This window comes from Elgaria multicarinata, chromosome 5, assembly GCF_023053635.1.
Source record: "Elgaria multicarinata webbii isolate HBS135686 ecotype San Diego chromosome 5, rElgMul1.1.pri, whole genome shotgun sequence".
In the NCBI taxonomy this organism is placed as follows: Eukaryota; Metazoa; Chordata; class Lepidosauria; order Squamata; family Anguidae; genus Elgaria; species Elgaria multicarinata.
In genome coordinates this window covers 45,720,786-45,737,630 of record NC_086175.1, presented here as the reverse complement: position 1 = coordinate 45,737,630, position 16,845 = coordinate 45,720,786, and the positions used below count along the sequence as shown (strand labels likewise).

General features: G+C 44.1%; 1 protein-coding gene across 1 annotated transcript in view; it reads left to right on the top strand.

Moving 5' to 3' along the window:
- The first annotated feature begins 6,682 nt into the window (after window positions 1–6,682).
- EIF5B (eukaryotic translation initiation factor 5B) overlaps window positions 6,683–16,845 on the top strand; it is a 30,795-nt gene continuing 20,632 nt past the window's right edge. The window contains exons 1-3 of the mRNA XM_063126274.1: window positions 6,683–6,839; window positions 15,622–15,747; window positions 16,602–16,686. Of these exons, the coding sequence (XP_062982344.1) occupies window positions 6,805–6,839; window positions 15,622–15,747; window positions 16,602–16,686 (246 nt within the window). The 5' untranslated portion in view covers window positions 6,683–6,804. The remainder of the gene's footprint in view (window positions 6,840–15,621; window positions 15,748–16,601; window positions 16,687–16,845) is intronic.

The window sequence follows — 16,845 nt, the reverse complement described above, 5'->3', positions numbered from 1 at the left end:
TTCACCCTCCCCACCATGCCAGTGTCCTTGGTGCATGGGAAAAGCCCACCCTAAGAGCTCCCCACCATCCTGACCGCAAGTCCAGCCCCACACCAAGGCAATGCCATTGCAGAAGAACTTCTATCCTGCTGTGCTGTGTTGCTGGGGGATGCAATCCGTCTGCAGCACTATGTTTTCCTTTTGCTACCCCTGTCTCAGGGTGACCAGATACCAAAGAGAACTGGGCTACTGTGCCTTTCACATGTGTGTAGAAAAGGGCATTTCACCAAGTGCCGCTTCTCACGCATTCACCCTCTTGGCAGCTCTCAAAGGTGCAGAACCCCTATCCTTCTTGGCCTCTGGCAACCCTGCTCTCAATTCAGTTCACCAGATCCCTTTAGCAAGAGGAAGTCAAAGTGACAGAAGTGGATTTTCATTCTGGGACTGGGGGCAACCAACCAACTCCCTGTTCACTGGTGTGTGGGAGTTCGGCCTGTTTGCCCCTGATCTCTCCTGGGTCGACGTCAGGAGCATGGGAGAGCAGTCTGGGTCCAACATGGGTGTTGCCGCCTGGCTTGAATGGCCCCCGAACAAGACACATGTCAGGGGGAGGTCACACGCATACTCCTGGGCAGTATTCTCTCCCCCCACCGGCATGTTCCCCACCCCGCCCCCCAGCATAGCTCTCCGTCTAGTCTTTCTCCCACACACACTTACTCTACCTCCTTATCAGGATCTTTTCTCTTTTTTAACTTTTAGAAGAGTTTGGGCACTGCAGAGCACAGCTGCAGTTGTGCTGCGAACCTCTGTCCATGTGGCAACGTGCCCCAACCTGTTTTAAAAGTTAAAAGGAAGTTTTAAAAGGGGAGGGGTAAGGGGGGAGATGGCACGGGGGAGAGTGGCAGGGGCAGGGGGGGAGAGACTGTATTTTTGGTCCCGGAATTCTGCCCGGCCTTTCTGGCGTCACTGTTTGACATGTAGGGGAAAGAACTTTGGTTGTCAAAATATGCAGTCAAACCTCAGGTTCTAAATTTAGAAACTTTATGAAGCTCAAGATTAGAGGGCAAGTTTAAGGGAAGGGGGGAAAGGTACAAGTAGCAGGAAAGCAACAAAACAGTTTACTCTGGTGTCCCACTGATAACTGCAGAGGACATATGTATACCAAAGAATTAAATTGGATCATTAGCTATTCCTTTTCCCTAGAAAATACTGGGAACTGTAGTTCTACACCCTCACCACACTACTTTTTCCGGTATTCTTTGAGGGAAGCCATGACAATTCAGCAAATAAAAATTAATAAAAAATCATGCCGCCTTACCATGGCTTTCTGCATTCGCTCTCTTTTGGGGTTATGACCTTCGCCATTACACAGGCAGCCACGTGGTTTCAAATTGAATATTCCTCCCTCTGCATGCTTCATTCAACTGCTTAATGAGGATGGCAAATTGATAACAGCGATATATGAAGGAAAAGTAACACTGAGCCCAGTTGGTGAATATATCCCCTTAGAAATCACTAAACCAAAGCCGTGTAGCATACTGAAACTGAGCCCTGGTGAAGATTGACAAGACCTAGATAAAAGTTGATGTAACAATCAAATTTCACCTCCTGATCTAACTAAAAGGTTCCATCTGGAAGTGCAAACAGAGTCGCTTAAACTACTGTCTTGGAATATCGCGGGGTTGGAGAACAAGCTGAATGATTTGGAGTTTGTACAATATCTGACCAACTTTCATATATTTAGTCTACAAGAAACCAGGGCACAAAAAATAGAACTACAGGGCTATCAAATATTCTCAGTACCAGCAAAAAAAATTTTTTTTTCAAGAAAGGGAGGAGCTGTGGGGGCCTTGCTTTGGGTATATCTGCCAGTCTAAACGTTGTGACCCAGGAAATAGTTACTGACTCACCATTTTTGCAAGCCATTCAGTTGACTATCCAAAAGGGGGCAGACTAACATGTATAAACATATATATCCCCCCAGAGGATCCAATTACTATCCTGCTAACATCTGGGACACATTGGAGGCCCTTTTAGATACTGTTATCAACAGTATCTTTTATGCCCAATTATTGTAATGGGAGACTTTAATGCTAGGATATGAGACGAATATACTAGTGGTTCTTTTTGGCTTTCATATTTAGAAGTATGTCAACTTTTGACCAAATCCAGTTTGATGAAGAACATGACTGCTCAGAGAGACCTTTTATATTTCCAAGGGCTTTTGTAGCAGCTGTTAATAGGGAAAGAACACATCCAAAGAACACATCCAAAGCGCCAAAAATTGGCCCCAAACCACGTTCCAGGCAAAAACGCGTATTTCGCAAACTGGGCCATAACGGCAGCTTCTCAATGAGATAAGTGAACCAAACTCACCAGATGCACATAACTAGGTGGGACAAATATAGAAAACTCCAAAAGTTGCCCCCAAACCACGTTCAGATACCCGTTCCAGGCAAAAACGCGTATTGCCCAAAATGGGCCGTAATGGCAACTTCCCAATGACATAAGTGAATCAAACTCATCAGACGCACATAACTAGGTGGGACAAATATAGAAAGCTCCAAACGTTGCCCCGAAACCACGTTCAGATACCAGTTCCAGGCAAAAACGTGTATTGTGCAAAATGGGCCGTAACGGCAGCTTCCCAATGAGATAAGTGAAGCAAACTCACCAGATGTACATAACTAGGTGGGACAAATATAGAAAGCTCCAAAAGTTGCCCTGAAACCATGTTCAGATACCCGTTCTGGGCAAAAAAGTCAACAAAACTCACCAGTTCCGGGCAAAAACGCGTATTGCGCAAAACAGGCCGTAACGGCAGCTTCCCAATGAGATAAGTGAACCAAACTCACCAGATGCACATAACTAGGTGGGACAAATACAGAAAGCTCCAAAAGTTGCTCCGAAACCACATTCAGGTACCCGTTCTGGGCAAAACGCTTATTGCGTAAAACTGGCCGTAATGGCAGCTTCCCAATGAGGAAAGTCAACCAAACTCACCAGATGCACATGTCACGGTGGGACAAATATAGAAAGCTCCAAAAGTTGCCCCGAAACCACGTTCAGGTACCCGTTCTGGGCAAAAACACATATTTCGCAAAAGGGCCGTAACGGCAACTTCCCAGTGGGTGAGTCAACCAAACTCACCAGACACACATTACTAGGTGAGCCTGATGTAATAACCTCTAAAAATTGGCCCCAAACCACGTTTAGATACCCGTTCGGGCAAAAATGTGTATTGCCGTAATGGCAGCTTCCCAATGACATAAGTGAACCAAACTCACCAGACGCACATGACAAGGTGGGAGAAATATAGAAAGCTCCAAAAGTTGCCCCAAAACCGCGTTTAGAAACCCGTTCCGGGCAAAAGTCTGTGTTGCGCAAAATGGGCCGTAACAGCAGCTTCCCAATGAGGAAAGTCAACCAAACTCACCAGATGCACATAACTAGGTGGGACAAATATAGAAAGCTCCAAAAGTTGCCCTGAAACCACGTTCAGGTACCCGTTTCGGGCAAAAACACATATTGCACATCAGGCTCACCTAGTAATGTGTGTCTGGTGAGTTTGGTTGACTCACCTCATTGGGAAGTTGCCATTACGGCCCTTTCGTGAAATACGTGTTTTTGCCCGGTACAGGTACCTGAACGTGGTTTTGGGGCAACTTTTGGAGCTTTCTATATTTGTCCCACCGTGACATGTGCATCTGGTGAGTTTGGTTGACTTTCCTCATTGGGAAGCTGCCGTTACGGCCGGTTTTGCGCAATAAGCGTTTTGCCTGGAACGGGTACCTGAACGTGGTTTCGGGGCAACTTTTGGAGCTTTCTGTATTTGTCCCGCCTAGTTATGTGCATCTGGTGAGTTTGGTTCACTTATCTCATTGGGAAGCTGCCGTTACGGCCTGTTTTGCGCAATACAGACTTTTGCCCGGAACGGGTATCTGAACGTGGTTTGGGGCCAATTTTTGGAGCTTATTACATCAGGCTCACCAAGTAATGTTTGTCTGGTGAGGTTGGTTGACTCACCTCTTTGGGAAGTTGCCGTTACGGCCCTTTTGCGCAATATGTGTTTTTGCCCAGAACGGGTACCTGAACGTGGTTTCGGGGCAACTTTTGGAGCTTTCTATATTTGTCCCATCTTGTCATGTGCATCTGGTGAGTTTGGTTGACTTTCCTCATTGGGAAGCTACCGTTACGGCCCATTTTGGGCAATACGCGTTTTTGCCCGGAACGGGTATCTGAACATGGTTTGGGGGCAATTTTTGGAGCTTATTACATCAGGCTCACCTAGTAATGTGTGTCTGGTGAGTTTGATTAACATACTTCACTTGGAAGCTGCTGTCCCTGTCCGTTCTGCGCAATATGCGCTTTGCGCGGAACGGTTATCGCAACGCAGTTTCTTTGCACCTTTTGTGGCTTATTGCATCCCTGCCATGGAGTTATGCATGACTGGTGAGTTTGGTTGATATCGCTTGTTCAGTAGTGGCTGTTCTGGCCATCCCATTCTGTTCCGGACGTTGTTTTGGGAGTTCTGGGGTTAATAGTGATATAATATTGGCATAGTTTTAGTCCTAAAATATTGTTCCCAAGTGTTGCTAACACATGCCACTGTTTTTAGTATGGTTTTTTAATATAATGGGGTCGTTCCGGCCTGTTCCGTTCCGTTCCGGCTTTTACACCGTCCCAGCAAGTCCCAATTACCACTAATTCAGTGGCACTTACTTTTGAATAAATACACATAGGATCAGGCAGTTTCTCAAAAATACCTGGCATACATGACATATTTGTTACGTGATGTGCTCTCATTAGACCGGTGTACAAACTTGCACACATTCTAATGAGACTTGCACCCGCTTATAAGGAATCTTTTGACATTGGCAATAGAGCGTCTGTGGCTAAGTAAGGCGATTCTTACTCAAGAAACTTACAGCACTGAAGGGGATAACACCACAATGGCAAATTTATTGAGGTTGAAACAAATACAAAGGCCCAAGCTAGTTTTGGGGAAATTAGCTGAGCGAGTAGAGGCTTAGAAGCAGTTTCAAGACTGAAAAATAGACTTTTTGAGACTTACGAGCATACACACAGAGACAGCAGGGGAAAGAGTAGAGGGAATCTTTAAAGGCAATATACCTTTCCTTGGGCTGCAGCCCTTTCCTGTAGAGCAGAACTGGGGAGCACTGCAACTCTTGGTCTTAGGTGAAGAGGAAAAGAATACAGTGAGGCAAAGCACTCACCCATGGCAGCTTGCACTCGCAAGCTGGAATGTGTAGTATGCTCTGTATTTCTGGTTTAAAAGGGAGAGAGAGGGAGCTAGCCTCCTCTTCCCTCAAACTTGAGGGGTTTTGTATCATCTTATTTAAAGATCTACTTGCTATGGGAACAAAAGAGGGTGATTTGGGATGATGGCTGTACTTGATGCAGCTTGGAGTTCAGCAACAGGGCTGCATTAGCATGTGTATGACCAGGTATGACTCTTGTCATCCAGCATTCATATTCTGCTTAGTCTTGCCCCTACCTTTGTCTCTGGGAATGCATTTGAAGAAGTCTATCAGGAAATGGTTACTTGACCCAGGCCTTTTGTGAATGCTCTCAGTCTGTAGGTGGGGTTTTGGGTTGTTTCAAAATGGAGTCAGTACTGCTCACAGAAGCTACCTTGTAACATATTATAAAAGAAATATGATTCCTGTGGGTGTCTGCTTGCTGTATTATATTTCCAAGTTTGTAATTACATGCTGTAGCATTTAAATATAAATAATGAATTAAAACTGAAGGCATGCAACTAATGCAGGAATGCACAATTAAGCGAAAATCTATTTTATTCAGCAATATAATGTTAATTTATTCTAAATAAAGGCCTCCTGTTAATGTAGTAGATGCTAGACTAATTTCCTCTTAACTTTCTGTTGCGGATGTTTCCACTGGGAGGGGGCTGAATGTGAAACTTTCTATTTTTCCACTTATTCACACATCTCTGACCTCTACACGAATAAGGGCCAGAATTACAGATGGAGGAAACCACAGACCGATTTGAACTCCCTCTTCCCCCACAATGTCACTTTGCTTGCTGTTCAGTATTTGTATTTGTGATGTATTACTTTCTCCCTCTCGCATAATGCGAGAATCCAAAGCGATCATCCAATGAAGTTTAACGGACAGACAAAAGGAAGCCCTTCTTCGCACAGTTAAAACTAAACTATGGAACTTGCTGTCAGAAGATGTGCTCGCAGCCACCAATTTAGACAGCTTTAAAAGGGGATTAAACGAATACATGAAGGATAAATAGCACAGTCTTGTGGTATCTTGAAGGGTAACAGATTTATTCTGGCACAAGCTTTCGTGGACACTATTCACTTTTTCGGAAGTGCGAAGTGTTAACCTTAAACGGCCAGATTATATACATATGCTGGGACGGTGTTCGGAGGGAATTGGAATACAAAGAAGAAATTATCCATGCTTGATCGTGGAGGATTAATGCTACCTCGAGCATCAGACGCAGCATGCCAGCAGGGCTCTTCTGACGTTACGGGTGCGCCTCCGGCTTCTGTTTTTGCATTCGAAGGTGTCGCTCGTACTGCAGTTCCCCCTCCGTCCACGGGTTGGCGAGCGCCGTCAGAATCAGACGCGCAAGCGAGACGCTCCTCGTGCCGCCTCTTCCTCATGCGCGCCGAGCGAGACGGGAAGCGCCTGCGCACGTCAGCCTGCCAGCGGTATCGCGTCGGCCTCTCTCTCACCATATGTGCCCAGGCGCGTGTGGATGTGGCTGGCCGGGCCCTGCGCAAGGAAAGAGACCCAGACCTCTGAGAGACGGTTGCGAGCGCAGCCATGGGCAAGAAGCAGAAAAACAAGAGCGAGGAAAGGTACCCGCGGAGCTGGGGCGGGCAGAGGGAGGAATGAGCCCGGCCAGGAGGGGGTTGAGGGCAGGCAGGCAGGCTGGCTGGCTGGCTGGCTCCGGGCTTCCTCCTCCTGTACGCTGAGTCAGGCTTCCCTGAGAGACCCCCCGCCGCCGCCGCCCTGCCCCCAACCCTTTCTCCTCCACCGAGGGATTTCAGGTGGCGACTCCGCTCCGAGTCTTCGGGAGCACTACACGTGAACGCCCCAATGGTACACTCTGCTCACAGTCGTGTCTTTTGGTGACTCGCCCCCTTTGCTGCCCCTTCGTGTGGAGGAGAGGGGGAGTCGTCCTAAATGCTTTCATGTTGATCTCTGCGGGCGGGCGGGCTTGCAGGCGGATGCCCATTGGCGAACCGGGTTCCTGCGTCTGTCGGTATTTCTCAGACGTCTCAGCCCTTACCTGGCGAAGACACGCAGTTAGTAATAGACGACTCGCAATTATTTTAAGGTGTGAGCGCTTCCTCCGCTTGTCCGAAGTATGCCTCCTTGTTCGAGTTGCTTTTCTAGTTAGGAGGGCAACAGCTATTTAAATGCCCTGCCAAATCTATGAACCGCCTCTGTGGAAGAGAGAGCCGAGGCCCGGGTTTGCAAACAAAATTGATGGTGGCTTGAATCAAATGTAGGGCCTTTTTGAAAACCTGGTGTGGTAAACGTATTTATCATAGCATGTTAAGCTAGATTGCACAATTTTTGGTGGCCTGTTCACACATCATGTTAACTTCAGAGGGGTTTCATTGGATTTTCTTGCCATGTCCACATGTTAAATTTGTATAAGGAAAAATTCCTAGCTTAAACACCTTTTTAGGTCTGCTGGGGGTGGGGCATTTTGTTCTGGGTCCCTGCATAGCAAGGAACTCCTTGCTTCAGCTCCTGTGTTGAGGATATTTTGCCTCCTCCTGCCACTTGGTTCACCAGAGCCTGTGGCAGGGCCCTCATCATACCTGTACTATGCTCCATTAATTATTTGGGTAGCCCTGTTTCTGTATGATTATTAGTTGTTAATAGCCACTATTCACTGGAGAAGAACTGCAGACTTAGTAATATATCAGTATTAAAAGTTAGGGGTTAGATCTTGGAAAATAAAGTATAATATATGAATAAGCTGTTGGTCAAAGTAAATGCCCTGAGTGGTATTGTGTATAGAACTCAGATCTGAAAGGTGATGAAGCAGGTGGTATCGAGTATATGTGACTGTGATGGGGGAAGGCGAAAGAATGGAGGAGAGGCTAAAATATAGGAGATTTTTAGGTGCCAATTATGTAAAGGCAGACTGCAGTGGAACAGTACCTTAGATTTTTAAAGTAACTGGTGGATAACATGCTGTTTCTATTCAACCAATTTGATGCTGGGAGAAAAAAAAGGCTGTGTGTGTAAAAGATAATATGGGGAGGGGACACCTGAAATTCATATGATATTTACTTGTTTTATCTCATTTAAGCTTTACTTGGTGCAGGAGTGGGCAACATGTGGCCTTCCAGATGTTTTGGGCTGCAACACCATTCAGTTTACTGGCTACATAGACTAGGGCTTATGGATGGATGTTGTAGTCTAAAATATCTGGAGGACCTCTGACTTAGTGCTTTAAATATTGATTAATTATATATAATTTAGCTCTTAAAATAGTATTGTTTGTTATGCATATGAATATTTAGTTTTTATTCAAACGATTGTTACAGCTATAACAAGCATTAGAAATGGCATAGATACATTGTAAGATACCTAAACATATTTTTTGCCAATGGGTAAATAGAAAAAAGTAAATTAAAGGTTGAAAATGGAAATCCATCGACAATGTAACAACCAAAAAGAAGGTTATATCTTGTGGACATAGAAATAGTATGTAGAATCAGTGTTATGATCTAGAAGTAGCTTGTATTTCAAGGGAAAATGCTCAGGAATGATATTTAAAATAATGAAGTTAGCATATCGCAGTATTAAGGATTAAGAGTAAATTTATATTTTGAGGTATGCTTTAATAGCATGAGCTTTTTAATAATGTGGTGTTGTCTTCATAATTATACATGTATGACTAGAACTAGGTTGGCTCCCTTGTGTGCTAGCGAGTCTACGGCAATGAAGCAGCTGGGATGATGCATGGAACATGTGGATGGAGCTATCAGGACTAAACATGGGCTTGATCCCATTTTAAAGCTCTGTTATAGGGCCCCTGGTAAGAGCAGGGAAAACCATCAGCTGCCTAATGTGACTTGTCTGTGAGGCACTTTACAGTTAAATTCACTCCTGATACTGCTTCGGTTGCAGTTTTATGCTTCTTCCTGCAATCTCCTTGTATTGCATTTGCATAGATAATTTTCCGTTTTGGGGGAATGAGGATGTTGTCAGGGCTAAATTAAAGCTACTGGAAGAGAACTGGCATGTTGGTTGAGGAGGGGGTGAATGTCTCTTTATGAGATGGAGTGGCTCCTGCTACTTTGGAGGAGGTGGCAAGTTAGGCTATCCCTGTAGAAACAACCCCTATCAGTTTGGCTATCAGCCAGTCTCCAATGTACTGTTCTGGGCCAAGATGCTTCTGGGTGTTATGGTTCAACTTCACATATTCAGTAATGATACTGATTATTTTGTGATACCACTGTGGTTTCCAGCCTTGTTTGGGTGGGTTGAAATTGACTTGGTCACCATGTTGAAGGTCTCCAGCAGGAGATGAATAGGGGAGTGTGATGCTATTCTTAATATCATTAACCATGGTATTCTTCTGGGATGCTTAGAATGGGGGCACTGTGATATGGTGGTTAAAGTCCTTCCTAATCAAATCTCAGAATATAATGCTGAGAGATTCCTGTTCCTCCTCCTTGTGTTTACTGGCCTGCAGGGTACTCAAATTTCTATCTGGCCACTCATGCTATTGAAATCTACATGATGCCCCTGAGTGAAATTTGGCATTTGAGTGGGGATGTCATCCATATGTTGATAATTTCAGTTCTCTTTCTCTTTTTATCTGGTCCTGGTTTGGTGTCATCAGTCACTGAACCTCAAAATGGGTGTCTGGGATGAGGGAATATAAAATGATATTTGTGGATTTGATAGTCTGAGGTGGATGGGGTAATCAACTGCTGGAAGACTTCGTACCCAGGCTCAACATCAGCGGGCAGCTACCAAGGACCCAAAGGTTCAGAAGGGGTTCTCCCTGACACAGCTGCCACCATCCTCCTCCCTGCCATCCTGGCTAGCCCCACTGATGAAAGGAACACCCATGGCTGAGGTTGTGGCCCCCTTGGTACCGCATTTTAAAAGAAAAATATTTTTCACTTACCTTTTGATAGAAATGGTCTGAAATAATCTTTTGAAAATGTTTGCACAGGGGCCTGAAGGCTCAGCCAGCTGGCTCCCGCAACACTTTGCCAGCAAGGCCAGATGCTGGATGAGGAGAAGCAGGGCCAGCTGCCTTTGCCCTCCCCTCCCAGCCTGGAGTGGAAGGAGGTAGAATGAGCTGGCTAGCAGGCAGGATGCGGCTTCGGTGAATGGGTGGCTTTGGCCTACCAGCTGAAGCATAAATGAACAGGAAAGGGGATCTTTGGAGAGCAGGGTGGGCAAGGGGCTTTGGCTACGAGGGGCATGGCAACAGGAGGGGCTTGTCGGCAGCACTATGCTGATGGCACAATGGAGTCCGGAGATGGTCCTGCTCACGCCCACCCTGAAAAATCAGCTTTTAAATTTGGAGTGTTCCTATCCTTGGCTTTACTTCTGGAAACCTGCCATTTCTTAGCTCTCGCAGGAGGCCCAAGTGGAACTCCTTCCCATCTCTCTCCTAGTGTTGGCTTAGCAGCTAAGACAGTGTGCCATGCAGCTCCACAGAATTTAGTGTTTTCTCATGTATTGTAGAAATAAAGAAACCTGTTGTGAAGGTACCTCATTCTGTTCTGTGTTGCTTGTAGAGCAGAACCTAGTAGTAGGCTGCAAGCTGAGCAGGTCCCCCACTCCCCAATATTAACCATGCCCTTCAACTCTGTAATGGCTTTTGGCCCAAAGAGCTATTGAATGGGTGAAGTGGGTCTTGGAGAGAACTGTGGGTGAAAAGACATTGTCTGGACACTAAGTCTACCCATTGAGAAACAACAGAGGGGTAGACCTGGTATATAAATTTCTCAGAGGTTAGATCTATGTATCTTGGTAGACCTGGTGCCCAGGCCTTATTACTGCTCAGTCATGAGATCCATCAGAAATCGTAGACCTGTTCTCTAACGCTATTAAGGCTTTTTTAAGAATGTGCAACCAGACACAAAATGTACAGTTCAAGGAAAAATATGTGCAGCGTGGAAGCCACTGTTGCTGCTGTCAGAATAACTTCATGACTGAAAAGTGGGTGTAGGGTGTTAATTCCACCTCCTTCCCCCTACGAGTGGATACCTATTGATCCAGAATATGGCATCAAGGATGGCCCAGTATACACTGCATATTACTCTGGTATTGTAACAACTGTACTGCCTCCCAGTTGTTTTCTGGGTCCAATTTAGAATTCTGGAATTAACTTTAAAAGCCGTATCTAGAGGCACTATATCTCAAGGAATTGATCTTGACATCATTATCAGGATCAATTTTTGAGTCCTCTCTGCCTCAGGTGACTACAAGAGACCCATTGTCTTATGGGTCCTCTCATTGATAAAGCCTAGATTTTGGAACTCCGTTTCTCCAGAAACGTGTTTGGCTTCTCTTAAGTTTTAGTAACAGGTCAAGGCAACTTTTTTTTATAAACAGCCTTTGAGGGGACAGATAATAAACTGGCTTTGATTTCAGCTTGTTTTCCTTTGCGTTTGCTGCTTTACCATTTTAATTTTGTTTTCGTTGCTTTGCTGATTAATATGTTGTATTCTGAATTTCTTTGTTCTTTAATTGATATGTAACCATAAAAAACAGCAATCCAGTATACTGTTATTTAAACAGTAAATGTGTTTTTATTTTAAATATTAGTGTAATTCAAGTTAAATCAAAGTAAATATGTGCATCTTCTAATTTATGAAGGGCTTCTGATTTTTTTAAATCCACAAAGTTCAGGTCTTTGTGGACTCAAGAAAACTGAAGATTTGCTCAAATGAAAAAGTTTTTAATTAATTTGTTAGTGACCTTTCACATATATTTACAATGATGGACGATTTTATTTCAGATGATTTAGAAAATGGGAGGAAACTGAGCAGGCAAGCAGTTCGAGAATGTATTGCAACATGGCATTAAGACCTACTATCAGCTTTGGCTGATACGCCAGCTGCACCCCTTCTTAGAGTCAGAAGACCTAAAGTGCACGCGCTGGTAACCTTAAGGCTTGACTTCTGCAATGCGCTCTACATAGGGCTACCATTGTACCTAGTTCAGAAACTTCAACTAGTTCAAAATATGGCAGCCAGGTTGGTCACCAGTACATCTAGGGGTGAGCATATTACCCCAACATTAAAATCACTCCACTGGCTGCCAATTAGTTTCCAGGCAAAGTACAAAGTGTTGGTCATTACCTTTAAAGCCCTAAATGGTTTGGGTCCAGGTTACCTGCGGGATCGTCTTCTCCCATATAGTCCGCCCTGCACACTCAGGTCCTCTGGGGTGAACTTACTTCAGTCAGCTAAAACTAGGTGGACATCAGTTTCCCAGAAGACCTTTTCTTTTGTTGCCCCCAGATTGTGGAATGGCCTGCCGGAGGAGATTCGTAAAATTAACTCTCTGTGTGATTTTAAGGCAGCTTTAAAGACTAGGCTTTTCCGGCTGCCCTATCCAGATCAATGTAAAATCATGAATTTTAAAATGTATTGATTCCTGTTCTAATGTTGTTCCCTGCCTCGATCCAAAGGGAGAGGCGGGTAAGAAATAAATAAATATTATTATTATTATTTGTGCAGGAATAATATGCTTGGCAGATTCTTGGATTATACTCCTTGGACCTCCAATTGTTCAATATTGTGTAGTATTTGAATGTTCCCCAACATCAAGTTCAGTCTTTCCAGTTTTCTTTTTCTTTTTCCATACTGGGCCTCAGGAGGTAAAAAACTTAAACAAACCTGTCTTTCCCATTTACCTTCCGAAATATCCCAGTTGTTTTTTTCTTTGATCCATCATGTCTCTAGAGGGAGAAACGGAGAAGCTTATTTTCTTGAAATGACTTGCTGTGAAAGTTGTGATGAAAGAGGGCAAGAATGGATAGCTATAGGGTATTGGTAAACTATCTTACAATATTTTCAGGATTAACTTAGAGGACTAATACAACATGAGAGTTCTAAAAAAGCATGGGGTCGATTTCTTCAATAAAGATGAAAGGAAAACATTTTTTAAAATATAGGAACCATGTAAATGACTTTAATGACATTTGGGAAGAACCCAGAAATAAGGTTTATATACATTAATTTCAATGTTTTTTTATTATTCCACTGTGTTGGCCTTTTTATCAAATACTTAGTGTATGAGCCTACTCTTCCATTCCACAGTGGGCAGTATGTGGGTGTTTCTAGCAAACTGAGAATGGTTTTTTGGGATTTTTATTTATTTATTTATTTATTTATTACATTTTTATACCGCCCAATAGCCGAAGCTCTCTGGGCGGTTCACAAAAATTAAAACCACAAAAAACATCCAACAGGTTAAAAACACAATTACGAAATACAGTATAAAAAGCGCAACCAGAATAAAACCACACAGCAAAGTTGATTATAAGATTAAAATACAGAGTTAAAACAGTAAAATTTAAATTTAAGTCAAAATTAAGTGTTAAAATACTGAGTGAATAAAAAGGTCTTCAGCTGGCGACGAAAGCAGTACAGTGTAGGTGCCAGGCGGACCTCTCTGGGGAGCTCGTTCCACAACCGGGGTGCCACAGCGGAGAAAGCTCTCCTCCTAGTAGCCGCCTGCCTCACTTCCTTTGGCAGAGGCTCACGGAGAAGGGCCCCTGTAGATGATCTTAAGGTCCGGGTAGGTACATATGGGAGGAGGCGTTCCTTCAGATAACCTGGCCCCAAGCCGTTTAGGGCTTTAAATGTCAATACCAGCACTTTGAATCGGGCCTGGACCTGGACTGGCAGCCAATGAAGCTGGAAAAGGACTGGCGTAATGTGATCTCACCAGCCAGTCCCTGTTAGTAAACGGGCTGCCCTGTTTTGTACCAGCTGAAGCTTCTGGACCGTTTTCAAAGGCAGCCCCACGTATAACGCATTGCAGTAATCCAAGCGAGAGGTTATCAGAGCATGGATAACTGTAGCTAGGCTATCTCTGTCCAGATAAGGGTGTAGTTGGTATATCAACCTAAGCTGATAAAAGGTGCTCTTTGCTACTGAGTTCACCTGTGCCTCAAGTGACAGTTCTGGATCCAAGAGCACCACCAAACTACGGACCCGATCCTTTAGGGAGAGTGCAACCCCGTCCAGGACAGGGCAAACATCACCTCGCCGGACAGATGAACCACCCGCTAACAGTACCTCCGTCTTGTCTGGATTGAGTCTCAGTTTGTTAGCCCTCATCCAGTCCATTACCGTGCCCAGGCACTGGTTCAGAACGGTCACTGCCTCACCTGGGTTTGATGAAAAGGAAAGGTAGAGCTGGGTATCATCCGCATATTGATGACACCTCAGTCCACATCTCCGGATAACCTCCCCCAGCGGCTTCATGTATATGTTAAACAGCATAGGGGATAAGATAGAGCCCTGTGGAACCCCATGGCTTAGGAGCCACGGCACAGAGCAATAATCCCCCAGCACCACCTTCTGGAATCGGCCATCCAAGTAGGAGCGGAACCACTGCAACGCAGTGCCTTCAACTCCCAGCTCAGACAACCTATCCAGAAGGATACCATGGCTGATGGTATCAAAGGCCGCTGAGAGGTCCAGGAGAATCAACAGGGTCGCACTCCCCCTGTCTCTCTCCCGACAGAGGTCATCCCACAGGGTGACCAAGGCAGTTTCCGTTCCAAAACCAGGGACACAGCAAGTTGGCCTTAATCTGCATACAAAACCCAAGATGCTTCTGAAATCCAGGTTTAAAATACCATCACAAATGAATAGCCACAGTCCTACATGAGCTATTTAGAATAGAAAAGGAAGTATCTCTGTGAGAAGAAAAGAACTGAAATAAAGCTGGACTAATTCTTAGAACTTGAAACACCCTCTGGATGTAGGGTCTAGAACAGTGGAATGGTTTAAAACCTGGGTTGCCTCCATCCAAGTTTCTTTGTCATTACCAACAATACCTGATGATGATGTACAGGGTAAGTGCTCTACATCTTATAGATGCTGCATGGAGTAGCCACTGTGTAAAGGCTGTGTCAAGTAGCATCTGCATGGCTCTATAACATGTATTATATTTCTAAGAAAACAATTTAGATTTCTCCTGTATTGATCCCAAATGGTCTTACAGATCATTTACATGTTGCTTGTGGTTATAGAGCTTGCCTTAAAGTTAAGGAATGTACACTTTCTGCTGGATTTCCATGGTCTTAAACATGGCAAGGTACAACTGTGTAAGCTAGCATTGAATGATTCAATGTGCTGCCAGGTGTCTTAAAAAAACTTATTTAGGCAGGTTACCATGTGCTTGGCATTGCATTTAAACCTGATGTGGGCACTTATATGTGCAATGTTATTTTTATATGAAGAATTTATATAGTGTCCTCCATACAAATATATCTCAGGGCAGTTCACCATAAGAAATTACAATAAAATACCACTGCATAATTAAAACTCTACAAAAACATAATTAAAACACAATAGCTGTATCTTAATATATTTTACTTTTAAAGCAGAGTATTTTTCTTCATTCTAGTGCCAAGGATGATATTGACCTTGATGCTCTTGCTGCTGAAATAGAGGGTGCAGGTGCTGCCAAGGAACAAGAGCCTCAGAAGTCTAAAGGCAAGAAGAAAAAGGAGAAGAAGAAACAAGAATATGAGTAAGTGTACAAAACCTGTGATTTGTATCTCAGATTCAATGAAGGATACAGATACTTGGAAACAGGCTTCTGTGTACATATTGTTAAATAAGTGAAGAACCATGCACACAAATACATTCTGTGGGTATGTTGTCCTAAGGTTAAAAAAACTCAGTCAAGACTGTCTAGTAAGATTGTCAACAATAGCTTCAGTAGCTTGGGGGAAGGGACACTGAATCCAGCCCTCTCTCACTCCTGAACAAATCATTGGCACTTTCAGTAATGTTGCCCTGCTTCCCCTTGGGAAAATGCCTGAATGGTATCCTGCTGATACATGTGTGTATCGCTCAGTCCAGGCACAGCATGGATTTGTCTGTTTGGCAACATCAGTACAAATTGTGTTATCCCCTTTACCCATGGCCCATTGGCATGTTGAGTCACTACTCCCTCCACCCCAATCTGCTTTATGTGACAGGCAGGAAGAGGTATGCAAGAGAAGGAAGGACTATCCTTCTGCAACTGACACTACTCTGGCTCCCTTCTTGGGTAATCTCCCAGATGGAAGGGGCCTAACAGTGCAGAATTTCGTTAATTTTTTGTATCTTTGTAAGGTGCTTGCTAGCTTGGAAAGGTAAGAAGGAACAGACAATAAGACACAAAAAGAAGACTGTGCTATTTCAGCAATTCTGTTCTTTCTCTCCCTTCAAATTTTCTGTGCATTTTCAAGAATACAAAAGGGGAAAGGGTGTTAGAATCTAGAAAGCTCGGCAGCAGAAGTAGTACTTTTAGGGATTGGACGCATCCAATTATTGATACTTGGTTTATTTGCAAGTAAACAAAGCAGTCTAAAACATATACAATTGTTCTCATTGTAGTGAAGATGATATTTTGAAAGAGTTGCAAGAGCTGTCTGTAGAGGCACAAGGAGGGAAAGCTGAAAGAGAACCAGCTGCAATAAAGGTAAATGTTATGAAGTAAAAAGATTGGGTGGGTGGGGGCACCTGTACACAAAGTGCAGTACTACAGTGGAAAGGCTCAGCCAAAGCAAACTGAAATCCTTTAAGGGAGAAAAAAAACGGTGCACTTCTGGGGGGGAAAATGTTTCTGATTTGGGAAGTG